Source organism: Notamacropus eugenii, chromosome 4, assembly GCF_028372415.1.
Source record: "Notamacropus eugenii isolate mMacEug1 chromosome 4, mMacEug1.pri_v2, whole genome shotgun sequence".
In the NCBI taxonomy this organism is placed as follows: domain Eukaryota; kingdom Metazoa; phylum Chordata; class Mammalia; order Diprotodontia; family Macropodidae; genus Notamacropus; species Notamacropus eugenii.
The window spans coordinates 1,638,379-1,654,103 of record NC_092875.1 but is presented as its reverse complement, the minus strand read 5'-3'; the positions used below and the strand labels follow the sequence as shown (position 1 = coordinate 1,654,103).

General features: G+C 56.0%; 1 protein-coding gene and 1 long non-coding RNA gene across 6 annotated transcripts in view; one reads left to right on the top strand and one right to left on the bottom strand.

The window, feature by feature from the left end:
• The window catches only part of SPECC1L (sperm antigen with calponin homology and coiled-coil domains 1 like), a 36,688-nt gene extending 23,099 nt beyond the window's left edge, over positions 1 to 13,589 (bottom strand). Inside the window, exons 1-5 of one of the 5 annotated variants that reach the window (XM_072599618.1) lie at positions 13,502 to 13,589; positions 7,198 to 7,354; positions 5,534 to 5,681; positions 2,339 to 3,996; positions 300 to 507 (exon numbers count right to left, since the gene is read on the bottom strand). In XM_072599618.1, the coding sequence (XP_072455719.1) occupies positions 300 to 507; positions 2,339 to 3,996; positions 5,534 to 5,681; positions 7,198 to 7,317 (2,134 nt within the window). In that variant the 5' untranslated portion in view covers positions 7,318 to 7,354; positions 13,502 to 13,589. Of the gene's footprint in view, positions 1 to 299; positions 508 to 2,338; positions 3,997 to 5,533; positions 5,682 to 7,197; positions 7,355 to 9,192; positions 9,289 to 12,822; positions 13,016 to 13,501 lie in introns of those variants that run through there. The other 4 variants (XM_072599621.1, XM_072599620.1, XM_072599619.1 and 1 more) reach the window with 4 other exon arrangements.
• Positions 13,149 to 15,725, top strand: LOC140498837 (uncharacterized). The gene is made up of 3 exons (XR_011965188.1): positions 13,149 to 13,221; positions 14,650 to 14,715; positions 15,099 to 15,725. It is a non-coding gene; the product is annotated as an uncharacterized lncRNA (long non-coding RNA).

Here is a 15,725-nt window from a genome sequence, read left to right as displayed (position 1 = left end):
GGAGAAGGAGGAGGAGGAGGAGGAGGAAGGTGGGCCAAGGCAGCAGGCAAGGTTCCCTCCTGCCCCAAGACTCCCATGATTCTCACAATCCCCATGACCCCCACAACCCCATAATTTCTATGATGCCCATGACCCCTGCAATCCCCACAATGCCTGTGACCCTATGAATGATCCTTATGACTCCATGACCCCACAACCCTATGATCCCCATGACCCACATGACCCTATGATCTCTGTGACTCCCATGATCTCCATGACCACCAAACCTCTGGGACTCCCGCAAGCATGTGAGTACTCACTTTCCAAGTCGGAGATGACAAGGTTGTCATGGAGTTTCACGGCCCTGTGCTGCTCCACCTCGTCCTCCAGCTCAAAGATGGTCTCCTTCATGTCTCCTCGCTCCGTCTCCTTCTCTTCCAGCTCCGCACGCAGCTTCTCTAAGGTCATGTTCAGCTCTCCCATTTTCTTCTGGGCCTCTTCTTGGAAACCTCCATACTCCTCCTGGACCTACAATGAAGAAGAGCAGGGAGGAAGAGGCCTGAGGCCCATAAGAGCAACCCCTCTGCAGAAGGAGGATCTAGGGGATTCCTTTCTGGCATCCCTACTCTGAGGGCCAGAGGGCCACAGGCTAATGAGAGCCCAAGGTTGCAGCCTGAAGGGAACAAACAGGTGTCAGGAGAGGAAAGTCTGGACACCAGTGATCTGCTCATCAGGCTGGAAAGAAGGCCCTTCAAGAGAGGAGACACACCTGCCAAAGCAGACCATTCCTACCACCTTTATCATTAAGTGAAGAGATCACTAGGTGGGGCTAAGCAGCAGGCCCCACCCCTACAGCCCTGCCCTCTCATAAAGAAGGTGCGCTGGCAACTCTCTTGGCTGGAGCAGCCTAGCGGTCTCAGCAGACCCTCCAGCAGGTTACTCTACACCCAACCACTGTGTGCAAGCAGAGTTCTGAGGGGCCAGGAAATGAGGATGACAGAAAAGTCATGAGCAGAGCATCACTACCCCCACAGGTCCACCTGGGGAGCACTGCCAAGCCCAAGAGGGAGCTGAGCACTCAGCCTGAGATCTGTGGGGGCAGGGCAGAACGATCATCAGCTCAGCAAGATTGCCAGACCACTGGAGAGATAAGGAGTTCAGAAGACCACCAAGACTCTGCAGGTTCCAGACCCCAGACCATGCCCTCCAACCATAGACATCCCTCAGAGTTCTATCCTGGGCCCTCCTCTCTTCTCTCTTTACTACTTCGCTTGTGGACCTCTGCCCCACCTCGGGCCCATTTCACCTCTGCCCCGCCTCTGGTCCATTTCACCTCTGCCCCGCCTCTGGTCCATTTCACCTCTGCCCATCTCTGGTCCATTTCACCTCTGCCCCACCTCTGGTCCATTTCACCTCTGCCCATCTCTGGTCCATTTCACCTCTGCCCCATCTCTGGTCCATTTCACCTCTGCCCATCTCTGGTCCATTTCACCTCTGCCCCATCTCTGGTCCATTTCACCTCTGCCCCATCTCTGGTCCATTTCACCTCTGCCCCACCTCGGGCCCATTTCACCTCTGCCCTCTGGTCCATTTCACCTCTGCCCTGCCTCTGGTCCATTTCGCCTCTGTCCCATCTCTGGTCCACTTCACCTCTGCCCCATCTCTGGTCCATTTCACCTCCACCTCTGCAGTATCTTCTCAATATATCCCTTTCTCTTCTCTGACACTGCCCCTACCCTGGTACAGATTCTTATCACCTCACACCTGCTCTGCCGAAAATCTGCTAGGGGGTGGTGGTGTCTGCTTGCCTCAAATCTCTACCCCTCTCCAGTCCATCCTCTATTCAGCCTCCAAAATGGTCTCCCTAAAGCATAGATCTGACCATGTAAGTCAATAAACTCCAGTGGCTCCCTATCATCTCCAGGATCAAATACAAAATGCTATTTGTCAGTTCCAGGCGTGCTATGTGGCAGTCCCTCCACCCGGAACACTCTCCCTCCTCAACTCTGACTACTGACTGACCACCTTGGCTTCCTTTAAGTCCCAACTAAAACCCCACCTTTTACAGGAAGTCCTCCCCCCCACCCCGATCCCTCTTAATGCTGGGGCCTTTCCTCCATTAATTATTTCTTCTTTATCCCATATAAAGCTCATTTCATAACTATTTTTCTGCATATGGTCTCCCACATCAGACAGTTAGTTTGTCTTTTACCTCCTTCTGTATTCCGGGCTCCTAGCAAAGGGCCTGGTATACAGTAGGTGCTCAATCCCTTCTGCCATCATTACTATTTCCCCCTTTGGCCATCTTGTGGGTTGGTCACTGCGCCTGTGTCCCATCTCCTCTTGGGCTGCTGCCTACCTTGGCAATGGCATCCTGCAGACGGGCGACGTCGGCCCGGGCATGATTCAGGTCTTCCTGCAGGCTGCTAGCTAGGGCCTCAGCCTTGTCCTTTTCCAGGCGCACACCATCCAGGAGGTCGTGGATGTCCGACTTGTCCCCTGCGCTGTGCAGGGAGTAGAGCTCAGCCACACGCTGCTTTTCACTCTCAAGCTGGGCACGCAGGCGGCCCAGCTCCACCTGGTCTCCAGCCACAGTGGTCTGGTGCTGCTCAAGGGCAGTGGCCAGAGAAGCGCTGTTCTTCTGCTCGGCCTCCAGAGCACGCTCCATGTGGAGGTTGCGCTCCTTGAGGGCACCAATGAGCCCCTGCGCATCCTTGTTGTCCTGCTCTGCCATCTGCAGGGCAGCACTGAGGTGCTGCTGCACACCCAGCAACTGCTCGCGCTCAAAGCGTGCACTCTCTGCCAGCTCAAGGAAACGCTGCTCAAGCTCCAGGTAGCGGCCGCTTTTAACATCCTCGTCAAGCACATAGGCGATGTGGTGCTCATCAAGCAGCGAGCGTAGGTACTCAAGCTGGCGGCCCAGGAGCTCAAGGCGCTCGCTTTGCTGGCACAGTGACTGCAACAGCAGCAGCCGCTCCTCACCCAGGCGCTCATTCTCACCACCCAGCTCCTGTGAGATCTGCTGCAGGTCAGCCAGCTCCTGCAGTGTGGCCTGCAGCTCCTCAGACGTGCTGTGCTGGTTCTCCTCCATCTGCTGCAGACGCTCTGTAAGGCATGCCACTGAAGCTGCCTCACCCTGCTCCCGTGTTCCCCGCCGCTGCCGCCCACGGCCCCGCAGACCCTCAGCCTCTGAGCATGAGGATGAGGCTGATGGGGAGCGCGAGGAGCCTCGCACATCCAAGGCATCATCGCTCGATGTCAGCGGCTGGTATACCTCACTGCACTCGCTATCCAGATTGTCCAGGGATGAGCTCTGTGGGCGGCCCATGGACACCGGCTCCTCTGGGCTCAGCAGGTCCTCCAGGGAGCCCTGGGCTGATCCCTCGGCCGATGATGCCAGCGTGCCCCCGCCGCCATCACTGGGGCTGCCGCTTGCCATGGTCACTGGTGCCATTGCCGCTGGCACCATCATGTCAGGGCTCAAAGACTGGTCCCCAAACAGCTTCTCGGGCTGGTCGAGCCCCTGCTCCAATGAGAAGCCCAGGGCATTCAAGCGGTCCTTAAGCATCCGGTTTTCATTCTTCAGCTGGTTAAGTTTCTGGTGGACAGTGGCATTCTGATCCTGGAGCTGCAGTAAGGTAGACTCTACATGGGCTGCACCCTCCAGGGGTTCCTCCCGCAGTCCTAGCTGCCCCCGCATGTCCCGCAGCTCACTCTGCAGGCGGAGGATCTCCATGTCCTTGGCTTTGGCCAGCCCCAGGAGGTCCTGTACCTTGGCCTCCAGGGCTGCCTTGTCACTGATCTGGTTGTCTGACTTGGACTTGCTCATGCGCACATCAGTCTCAGCGCTTCCGCGGCTACGGGAGCGCTTGGTTGGTGCCAGTGTCAGGTCACTGGGGCCCTGACCGGTGGTGGGCACCCTCTTGCTCAGGCTCAGACGGGATCGCTCCCGCAGCCGTTCACGGGCAGAGCTGGACTCTTTGCTCCCAGCAGATGTGTTTCTTTTGGAGCTTGTCCCTATGGGATACAGAAGAAACAAGCCTTCACCCCATGTCATGGTACAGATGTCCCCTAACTCAAAGGACTGATGTGGCCTTTGGGGTGTGACTTGTTCCCCCACAGGACAATAGGGGAAACTAAGAAAGCCCTAAAGGGAGAAGGAATTCATCTGTTGTGTCACGCAGCCTCCAAAGCTGGGCTTTAAGGGCACTCGTGGGTCTGGGGTGAGCACAGCCTGGCCTCAGAGGACCTTTCAGGGAGGAGGCCGCAGGGTACCAGGAACAGTCACAGGCAAGGCTTGGTTCCCTCCTCCCTAATTAGGGTTAGGGACTGGGCAAGATGAACTCTGAACTCCCTACCAGAGGGTCCTTAAAAGGAGCCAGACCCCAAGCCCACCTGGAGCAGGGGAGGAGTTCTGGGCTCCACAGACACCCTCCAAGAGAGGTCTCTACATCAACAGAGTTCAAGGTCACTTCTGGGGCTGGGGCTGGGGGAGGGGCACGTTGTCAATGGGCCTTGAAGTAGCCTTGCTGACTACGAAGAGGAAGACTCTCAGCTGAGCTGGACAAAAGAATGAATTCCATAATCAGAGACATCCAAAAATGCATGCAGCTGTCTGTGCTGAGGCTAGGGACCAAGGGTTCTAAAAGTACAGACAGTTGCATCTCCACTACAGACCAAAGATCCATCAGGTTCTGCCAAGCCCCCAGGAAGGTCACAAGGCCAGCATCCTTCATGGAGAAAGGGCAGAACCGGCCGACAAGGATAAATCCCCAGGGATAAAGAAGGGGTGCAAAGCAGGCAGAGGATGGAACCTGAGACAAGAGGCCTCGGTGTGTCAGGGTGGAGGTGGGGGGGAAGTGTAGAGACCCAGGCAGGGGCTCCAGGGTCAGACCCCTCCTGGGGGTCCTCACCTCGCCTGAGAAGAGCAGGCAAGTGGCCAGGGAACAAGGGGAAGATGGGAAGACTCAGAGAGTGCTGGGTCGCAGCAAGCCCCTGGGGCCTGGCTCAGGTGACAGAGGATGCCACAACTTTCTAGAGCACAAGCTGGGGCACAGGGCAGGCTCTGGTCAGTACTCACTAAGCACCCATTCAGTGCCCATGGATAAGGAGGCAAAGACAAAAGCCAGGGGAGCCCAGTGTTTGGGGTAGAAGCTTCCCCAGACAAGTAAACTCAAAGGCACTTGGGAGTCAGGGGAAGGCACAGCTTAGGCAGGCTGTGATACTGAACAGAAGGGTAGGCACTAGAGGGGGAGTAAAAGATGCAAGAGGGATATCAGTGGGGCCAAGGGCCTGAATAGGAAGATAAGACAGGCCGAGGTGGCCAGCTGAAAAGGGTGGGCTGGGGGCCCAAGCTCTGGCGGGGGTGGGGGGTAGGCCTGCCTCTCCAAGCACCAAGACAAAGGCTGAACTCCTCTTCTGTGTGCCCCCCACCAAAGCCTAGCTGTAGACAGAGAAGCCCACCATTGGCCACACACCAGGCACCTTCACCAGCAGGGCCAAAGGAAGAAGAGGGACAGGCCATAAGATGGGAAGGGGCAGATGCGTTCAGGACCTGTGCTGGGCTTGGCCTTGCTCTCCCCGGTGCTCACAGCAAGTACGCTGGAGGCCGAGGCTGCCGGGCACGTCTTCTTCCCTTTCATGTTGTTCGTCCCTGGGGCCCCTCCAGCCACACCGGCCAAGAGGTCATCATTGCTTTTGGCCTGTGAGAGAAAACAAACAAATAACAGTGATGTGTGGGCATGGAGAGGCCCCTCCTTGGCATGTGGCGCCAATGCAGGGTGAGGGGGCAAGTCCTGCAGCTGCTCAACCTCTACTTCCACATCTGGAAACCAGCCCTAACACCCCATAACCCAATCTCCCAAGCAAGAACAGGGCCTCCCAGCTGTAGGCCACACAGCCAGGAAGGTCTGGGTGCTGGGCAGGTTCCCTGGCTCTGGCTGTGGGGCCTGGGCTCCAGATGGGGCCAGACCAGAGGACAGCAGGCCCACAGACCCACTGCTTGGCCTGAGGCCAGAGCCAAGCTCAGCCCAGGGGCAACCATCTGACTAAGGGCTGTCCCTGAGATTCTGAAACAACACAAGCCCCAGTACCCAAGAAAACAGCAGCCACCACCACAGCAGCTCTGGTCAAGGCCACAGTTAAGGGAGGGGAGAAGAAAGGCCATCACCCAGAAGACCCCACTGATGGAAGCACAGGGCTCAGCCTACAGAAGACGGAATAAATGCTTCCCCCATTCATTCATGAAGGCATGAGGGGGACCAGTCACATACACAGGAACAGAACCAGCCACAAGGTGTCCAAGCAAATGGAAGGCTAGAGAGGCAGAAGGAGCCTCAGCGAGCACAGACAGCCTTGGAACGTCCTGAGGGGAATGAGAAAGGCAGAGGAGGGGCACCCTGGGGAAGAGAAGAGGGAGTCTGGGGAGGGCAGAAGGGAAGCTCCAGGGAGGTGGCGCCAGTGGCTGGTTCTGGGGAGCCCAAGGGCATAGTGGCCCCAGCTAATTGAGTCTGGTCCTGGAGGGCGATGGAGCAGGGACACGGGAGGCCAGGGGACGGGCTTCTGGGAGAGGCCAGAGGAAGACAGTCCTTTCTGGACAGGGTCTGCGGTTTGCGTGCCTCAGCATCTGTTCCAGGGGCTGTTCTGACTTAATTTTTTCAAAGAAACAAAACTGCTAACCCCTGATGGTGTGGCCCCTGAAATGAGGGCCCAGGAAGTCCCCATGAAAACACCGCCAACGCTGTGATACTGAGGACAGGACCTAAAAAGCTCCCAGAGTCCTCTCCTCAGCCTTTTGGGGACCCAGTGACTCTTGGCTGCCCCTCACACCCCCCCCCCCGACCCCTAGGCCCTCTGCCTGGAAAAGGTAGAGGCTGGACATCAAAGAAGTCCTCCCAGGCCCTCCCTAACCCTAAATGCGCTCCAGTCCCTTCCCAGGCCATAAGCCCCTCACCAGTGCATCCCTACCACTAAGCCCAGCATCTGGCCTGGCCCACAGGGTACCCACTTTATAGATGAGGGAAATGAGACCCAAAGACTCAGACACCAAAAATAACAGGTAACACTTCTACAGCAGTTTAAAGTCTGTAAAGCACTTGGCAAATAGGATCTTATTTGGAAACTGAGGCAGGCAGCAGCAAGGACATGCAGTGAGTGTCCAAGGTCAGACCTCCACCATGTCCTCCCCCATCACCAATCCCACCCCCCACACCCTGGTACCTTGGTTAACAAGGCCGTGCTGGGTTTAGAAAGCTTGCCTCCTGTCTGACCGTCCGGCTTGCTCTTAACTGTCCCCGGCGGTCTGGGCGCTGACACCGTGGTCCTACTCGCTTTCTTCATTCTGGGCTGCCTCGGGGCAATGCATGGAAGGGCAAACCTGAGGGGAGAAGCAGCAGTTATAGGATGCCACAAGAGGGGCCCTGGCGACAGCTTCACTAGATGCTTCCTGTGACGTCAGGAAAGGCTTCTCCCAGAAAACATGGGGGAATGTTTCCCATGAGAAACCCATGTCCAGCTATTCTCTGGGCATCACTAACTAGAAATGCAGGCTCACGATGCCCCAGATCCACCCCCACTCCCCAGAGACAACCCCAACAAACCCTCCTGGGCAAGTCTCTTCACTGCGGCTGGCCTGACACAGCGTCTGGCTCCCCAGGAGGAGCAGTAAAGCCTTCTCTTCTCAACTCAGTATCCCTAGAGAGGCCCTCCCACTCCTGGCCCTAGCACAGAGCTTGGCACATGCTAAAGGCTTCACCTTCAGGGTAAGCACCTGGCACGGGTTCCTGACTCACCAACTGATTTTAAGAAAGGCTAAGTCAGCCAAGGAAACCCTGGTCTCTATTTTCTGCAGGGCCACATGCCCAACATCCCCTAGTTATCTGGTGGTCCAGGTATCACCAACTAGTTGGACTGTTGGAGGTAGGCATGGCAGAGGTCCAAGCCCCTGATGAGTGGTTCTCAAGGGTGCCCCCTCTGGAGGGTCTCAACACATCAGGCCACACAGTCACGGGCAGGATCTGGGTCCTTTTGGGTCTGGCCCAATTAAGGCATCGCTGAGGCCTCCTGGTACATCTCCAGAAGGCATGTGTTCAAAGGGTACCTTATTCAGTCTACCCAGCATGAATCCAATGGGTAGAGGTCTTTTCAGTCTGGGAAGAACAGCTCTGGAAACCACAGGCCAAAGGCAGGAGAGTCAAGATGGTGCCAATGTCACCTTGGAAGGACACCCCCCAGTCCAAGGTGGCCCTCCCAGCCTGGAGAGGTCAGGAGTAGGGCCCACCTGCTCTAGTCAGGAAGGTTCCAAGGACAGGGGGCAAAAGATGCCCTCCCTGGGACAGAAAAGCATAGGCTTGAGATGCTCACCCCCTAGCACTGATTAGAGCACCTGATGTGGGCCTGCCTAGAGAGCACCTGCTGAGTGGTTGTGAGAAGGGGCCCCTGCAGGGCCTGAAGGCGGCGACAGCCCTGTCCCAAGCCCTGTGAGGTCAGTGACCCCAGCTCCTGCTGTCCCCCTGGGTGGCATCTGAGGTTCAGCCCATGGCAAGAACAGGGCCTGTCTTTTCTTTCTCTGTATCCCCAACGCCTGGCACACAGTTGGTGCTTCATAAATGCTTACTGACTGAGGACCAGCAAGTGCCAGAGAGTTTCTTGCTGCGCTCCTCCCTCTGCCCAAGGAAGGTCCAGCTAGTTGTCCTGGGCTTTACTGGCCAGATCTCTTTTTCAGAGACCAAGCCTTAAACCCAATTCCCTTGGAGGTCTTGGACTGGACAGTTTTTTGGGCCCTCCAGGCTCAGAGTGAATGTCAATAGTAACTGTTTCTCCTTGGGCAGAAGCCCTGAGAGTCTTCCCCTCCCAATGGGATATTTTTTTTTTATTAAAAGGGGACATCCTCTGAGTAACTACATAAAGATATTCATTGAATTGGGTGCATCTCACTCAAAGTGAGAACCTGAAAAGACCTTAGCCTAAAAGGGCCAGGGCCTCCCAATGCATCCTAGGCCATCTCCAGTCATCCTGATCAATATCTGGCCACTGGCTCCAGATGGCTCAGGACGAGAAAGTGAGGCTGGTGACCTTGCACAGCCCTCCCTCCCTCAAATCAAAATCTACAGCAAGTCATGGAATCATCTCTGAGAAGGAAGGCTAAACCTCACACAAGCCAACACCCCTTGATCACCTCCCCCCAGGGCCCTGTGAGACCTTCGGTCTCCTCACCTGGGTCCCCTCAGACATCGGAGCTGGGGGACTTGGACACCCCTTCTATGAGGCCCTCCGCTCATCCAGTGGCCCAGCTTCCCAATCTCCCCAAGTCAGCCTGGACTCATGAAGCCCTTTCAGCCTCAGAGGAGTGGCTTTCCCCTTCGCTCAGCTCCCCCCCAACTCCCTTGCTCTAGGCCCAGGCTGCCAAAAAAATCAGTCTCCAAAATGCTCATGATTGGATTTCAAATACAATCAAAAAATGCAGGGACCCTTTGCCAAGGTTTTCAAAGGCCATTTCGCAAGCCTGTTGTTTTTTTATCCCTGAGCTGGCCTGCTCAACGGTCACTTATTTTGTGTTTAGAAGCACAACCTCCTGCGGCCAATCAGAGGCACAGGCTCAAGGGCTTACCTGCAGGCTGGGAAGATCTGCTTTTTAAACTCAAATATGTGGACAATTAAACTGAAAATTTTAAAAACCCTTTGCCTTCTGGCAGCGAGCAGAACATGAGGCCAGAGATGGGGTTGGACTGTGTTCTGCCTTTCTCTGTTCCCCCAGCTCTGGGAGCATGGCTGCTGCCCACACTGTCTACACAGGGCACACCTTCCTGGGCACACAGTAGGCCCTTTCTTACTGAACATGCCATCACCTGATGGGCTGCCTCACAGCAAGCACCCATCCAAAAGACCCATGGCACTAAATCTAGGTGTGCCCCTGGGCAGACAGCCCCTGTGCCTCTGCCCCTCCCTCACTGCAGGGACAGACCACACACCAGTGCCACCCACCAGGCCTCAATTTTGGAAAAGTCCTCATTGTTTGTTTCCTTTTTGGTCTATTTTCTGCCCCCTCCAAAAACCACCTCCTCATTTCTTGGCTCTTATATTCAAGAGAATCACATTTTAGAGCTGAGAACATTAACAGGAGACTTCTCCAGGAACCAAAGAGACAAGAACCATGAGGGAAATCCTGACCAAAAGAGGCAGGCCCAGATCTCAGAGCAGGCTCAGAACACACAGATTACAAAAGAAACCCATCCTAGGGAAAGAAGGCAGCGAGGGGCAGGGTCACTGACATGTAGCCTAGACAACCACGGTCAACCAAGCAGGTCAGTCAGGGGCACATGAGCTACATGACATATGACCGCCAAAGCCTCAGGATGCCAGCCATGGGGGAAGGCTCAGTGTTGGACAAAAACTGCCACCAAATGGCAGGAGAGGTTCCACACACACACACACACACACACACACACACACACGCACACACACACACACACACGCACACACACACACACACACACACACACAAACAATCCAGAGAAACACTGGACCTGGACAGTAAAGGTCAAGGATGAAACGGCCTGGCCCATCCATGGACAGACAGGTGCACCTCAGAGGGAAAAGTGTAAGTCAAAAGGTTTTATGCAAACACATCCAACGCAGTCAGGGAACTGCCAATGGGGAATCTTGAAGCAGAACCCTCAGATGCTCTGGGTCCCTGGGCAGAGGAACCCAGTTCCCACAAATCACAGGACACACACACACACACCACACACACCACACATACCACCACCCCTCCCCACACACACACACACACACACACACATGCACTCCCAAACTCATATGTGTAATAAGCTATCCTCAATCCATGGCACAAGAAGTGTGCAGGAAGCGCTTCATGGGCCCCTCCGCAATCCCCTCCAACCCAACCCCATCAACCAAGAAGGAGGGAGGAGGGAGGGTGCCCATGCAGCAGCACCACCACTACCACTACTGGTCCAGCCTAGCCTCAAGCACTTTCTCATGCTTCTGCCTGGACAGCGATCCTCTCCCCTACACGGGGCAATAGAGGAAGGGAGGGAGGGAAGGCGAAGTGCAGAACTCTCCTGCACAGCCCCCGTCCCATGCCTCTGTCAGTCTGGCCAGAAGGCCAGTGAGTGGTCACGTGCATACCAGGCCACAGAGGGAGGGATCCAGCCCCCACTGATCACAATCAAGAGAGGGATGTGGGGAGAGGGCCATGAGTAGGAGTCAGTGCAGGTGATCAAGCCTAGGACCAGAGAAGGGAGAGCCCCCCACCCAGGGGGAGGTGAGGACCTCCAGACCCCCCAGGGGGGCCTCAGCACAAACCAAGAAGGTCAGAAAAGGGCCCAGTTCTAGGGGAGGTCATCCCAATGCCAAGAAGCTCCACAAGGATCGATCCTTAAGCTTCCCCAGACCCAGCAGCCTCCTGAGGGCTACCCATGATCCCTGCCTCTGGAGAGGGTGTGCCACCAGTGAGAGCGAGAGAAGCCTGGGGTGGCCTTGAGCCTCAGGTGGGCATCAATTGGGCAACGCCACATCACGCCCAATCGGCAGCAAAAACTGTAGGAAAAAGGCACTTGCCCCAAATTGGATCCAAGGTAGACGCCACCTCCCCACTGCCCTGCAGGGTGGGGCTGTTCCCCAAGGCCACCTGTGTGGTCCTCAGAAGACAATGACTGCTTCTGAGTGACCATTCTCCTTCTGGGGCTATGCCCTTCCTGGGCAGTCCTCTCTGTCTGTCCGTCCTTACTGTCCATCCATCCATCCTTATTGTCCATATTCCGTCTTCACTGTCCATCCTTCTGTCCTGACGGTCTATCTTCACTATCTGTCCATCTGTCTTCACTATCCGTCTGTCTTCACTCTCCGTCTGTCCATCCTCACTGTTCATCTGTCCATCCTCACTGTCATCCTCATTGTCTATCGATTCCTCCTGTCTTCACTGCCCATCCGTCCATTCTCACTGTCTGTCCTTCTGTCTTCACTATCCATCCATCTGTCCTCACTGTCCATCTGTCTGTCTTCACTGCCCATCTGTCCATCCTCATTGCCTATACATTCGTCCTTCTGTCCTCACTGTCCATCTGTCCATTCTCACTGTCTGTCCTTCTGTCCTGCCCTCTGTCCCCACTGTCCATCTGTCCGTCCCCACTGTCTGTCCTTCTGTCTTCACTATCCATCCATCTGTCCTCACTGTCCATCTGTCTGTCTTCACTGCCCATCTGTCCATCCTCATTGCCTATACATTCGTCCTTCTGTCCTCACTGTCCATCTGTCCATTCTCACTGTCTGTCCTTCTGTCCTGCCCTCTGTCCCCACTGTCCATCTGTCCGTCCCCACTGTCTGTCCTTCTGTCTTCACTATCCATCCATCTGTCCTCACTGTCCATCTGTCTGTCTTCACTGCACATCTGTCCATCCTCATTGCCTATCCGTTCGTCCTTCTGTTCTCACTGCCCATCTGTCCATTCTCACTGTCTGTCCTTCTGTCTTCACTATCCATCCATCTGTCCTCACTGTCCATCTGTCCATTCTCACTGTCTGTCCTTCTGTCCTGCCCTCTGTCCCCACTGTCCATCTGTCCGTCCCCACTGTCTGTCCTGTGGTCTGGAGGAAGCGCCGGATCCCCCCAGAGGCCAAAGGCGCAGACTTCGCCCCAGCCCTGGCTCTTCCCCGGGGGCCCCGAGGGTGGGGGCAGTGGGCACTGAACGCCAAGGCCAGAAGAAAGAAGGGGGGTGGGGGGCTCCGGGCAGCAAGGTCTGGCAAGGGGGCCTCGGGCAAAGGCGCGGCGGCCAGAGAGGGGCCCCTCCCCCTCCCCTCAGGATTGCCGCCCCAGGCTCCTCCTTACCTCAGGCCTCCTCCTCCTCCTCCTCCTCTTCCTCCTCCTCCAGGCCGCCGCCGCAGAGGGCACGGGGTCGGGGTGCGGCGCAGGCGGCGGCCTCCCCTTGGACCCGGACCGGGACAGGACCCCGCGACGCCACGGGCCAAGGAGGGCGCGAGGCGAGGGGCGCGCGCCGGGCCCGCGAGGACGCCAGGGCGCAGGCGCGGGGACGCGGGGACGCGCCTCAGGGGGCGCGCATGCGCGAGGTGACGTGCTAGGGCTGCCACCGCCGCACAGCGGCCCCCAGCCTCGTAGCGAGGAGGGCGGGGCCTAAACAGTACGCATGCGCCTCAGGTCCTTCCTGACGGAGCCGCTCTGATACGCATGCGCCTCACCTCCCCGACCCGTGGAGAGGGGAGCCTGCTGGTACGCATGTGGGTCTTTGGGGCTGGTCCTGAGAGCAGGGCTGGGAACTCATCCTTGCAATGATTCCAACGTATGGCCTGGGGAGTCGGGGGAGGAGACCGACCCCTCCCTTATCCCCTCCTTCCCTCCCGCTCCCATCCCCCCAGGCCAGATCCCCGCTCTTTCTCCAGTCTGATCGCCCACCAGTCGCCAGTGCTGCCATCCCCTCCCCACCCCCTCATTGGCAGCCCTTCCCCACCAAATCTGCCACCCCCACCCCATGAGACCCAGGGCACCTCACCTGTAGTAACAGGACCAATGAATCCCGGGTCATCCTGATCCAGCCTGCCATTGTTGAGGTTCAGGGGCGCTGGGGGACCTGGAAATACCAGCACTCCAGGTCCTGCTCAAATTCGACTCGCGCCTTCTCAGAGAAAAACAAAGTTTATTAAAGATCCGCCATATTGGGTTGACTCTGAAGGAGCCTAAGCATTTGTAAGGCTGGTATTGACTCAGCTAGACAGAGTCAGGGCGCCTTCCTGGAGGCCGATGGGCTGTGGGAAAGATCTAGAGGTGCTCTAGTGGTCTGGGATCTGGGTGAAACTGGGGCCATCCAGAGGTAACAGACTAGGGAAGGCCAGGCTAGGCCAAGGGCAACAGATTAAGTGGGGAGATTCAAGAATTCCAGAAGGTTACAAGAGTCTGCACCGCATCACCATCACAATGGGTCTCCATGGCCCCAGGCTCCTTTTCCATCCAGGCAGCCCCAGGCTAGGCCTGAGCACAGGCCCAAGGCCCCAGACCACCTAGCTTGCAGGAGTGTGGGGTGGTGGGCACTGAGGTCCAGAACCAGGGAGGAGCAGCTCCCTGCCTTTCTGGAAGTGATTCCCCCAGAGGGGAAAAGAGCACACACAATGTGTAGTTACGGACTTACCAGAGGGACCCTGGGCCTTACCTGGCAGCAAGATCTGGCCATGGATTCCAGGGCTGATTGTCAGGCAGAGTCCCGGGGGCGAAGGGTCAGGCCCGATGACCAAGGCAAGGTGGTCAGGCTGAGCTGGCTTTCCCACTGCCTCCTCCCAGCTGCCTACAGCCCGCCCCACCAGCATTAAATACATGTGTCTCCCAGGCCTTGTCCCAGCTGCTTGCTATCCTGGGACAGCCAGGGAAATTTAGAAGAAGGGAAAGAGGCCAAGTTTCACCGGCCAGCAAGTGTTCTGAGACATCTGTGTGTGACAACTTGGCATGGGCCCCTCCCAGCAAGCCGAGCAGGAGATGTAACAGCTGCTAGCTGCCCACACTAGTCTGGGGACGACCATCTGAGGCCTGGGCACACTGGGCCATCCCCAGTAGCAGGCCCCCCCCCCCCATTCAAGGCTCAGCCCTGGCCCTTGAAGGCACCACAGCATCCCCCTCCTCCCAGTCTCAGTTTCCTCCTTTGCTCCTTAGGACTCTTCTAAAGGTAAAGGAAGGTCCTGAAGGCAGAGGCTGGTGGCAGGGAGCACCCTGAGGAAGGTATGTAGGACAAGAGACTGGGTCTCCACAAGGGAAGGGCATCTGGGTCCTACTTCAGGGGTACGTAGGAGACCTAGGCTATCTCAATCACAGGGGCATCCCGCAACAGAGCAGAGAGGGGAGGGGATTGGAGGAGAGGGGAAGGGGGGAGGGAAAGGGAGAGGATGAGAAAGAGAAGATGAGGGAAGGGAAAGGGAGGAAACTGTCAATTTACCTTAATTTTCAATTGTTACAGAAGAAAAGGAAGGGCCTAGAATTAGGAGGAGTTGGGGAGAAAGTGAGATTTTTTTTTTTGATTCATTTATTTTTAGTTTTCAACACTCACTTCCATAAGATTTTGAGTTTTAAATTTTCTCTCCCTCCCTCCCCTCTCCTTCCCCAAGACGGTGTGCAATCTGATATAGGCTCTACTTATACATTCATATTAAACATATTTTCACATTAGTCCTGATGTAAAGAAAACTTAGAAGCAATGGGAGGAACCATGAGAAAGAAGAAACAAAGTAAAACAACAAAAGAAAATGAGAGCAAGTCATCTGCTTTCATCTGCCTTCGGACTCCAGAGCCCTTTCTCTGGTGTGGACTGCATTTTCCATCTTTAGTCTTGTGGAGCTGTCCTAGATCCTTGTGTGGCTGAGAAGACCTCATCTAGCTAAGTCAGTCATTGGACAATGGGGCTGTTACTGTTACAATGTTGCTATTACTGTTACAATGTGGCTGTTACCGTATACAAAGTTCTCCTGGTTGGACTCCCCTCACTCAGCATCAGATTGTGAGAAACGAGGCCCCCAGCTGCCAGACGTGCTTCCCTCAGAGAACGGTACTTGTTGTGAAATCAGGAAAGCTTTTATTCATTTTTCCATCCAGACCAGTAGCTCCTAGGGGAGTGCTACAATTATTCAGACTAATGCAAACCACTTTACACTGTTCCAGATTGGAGTCTCCCACTTCCCATCTATTGGCTAGGTGAGGCCTCCTGACCACGTCACTTCACGTTCTCTTCTCCGATA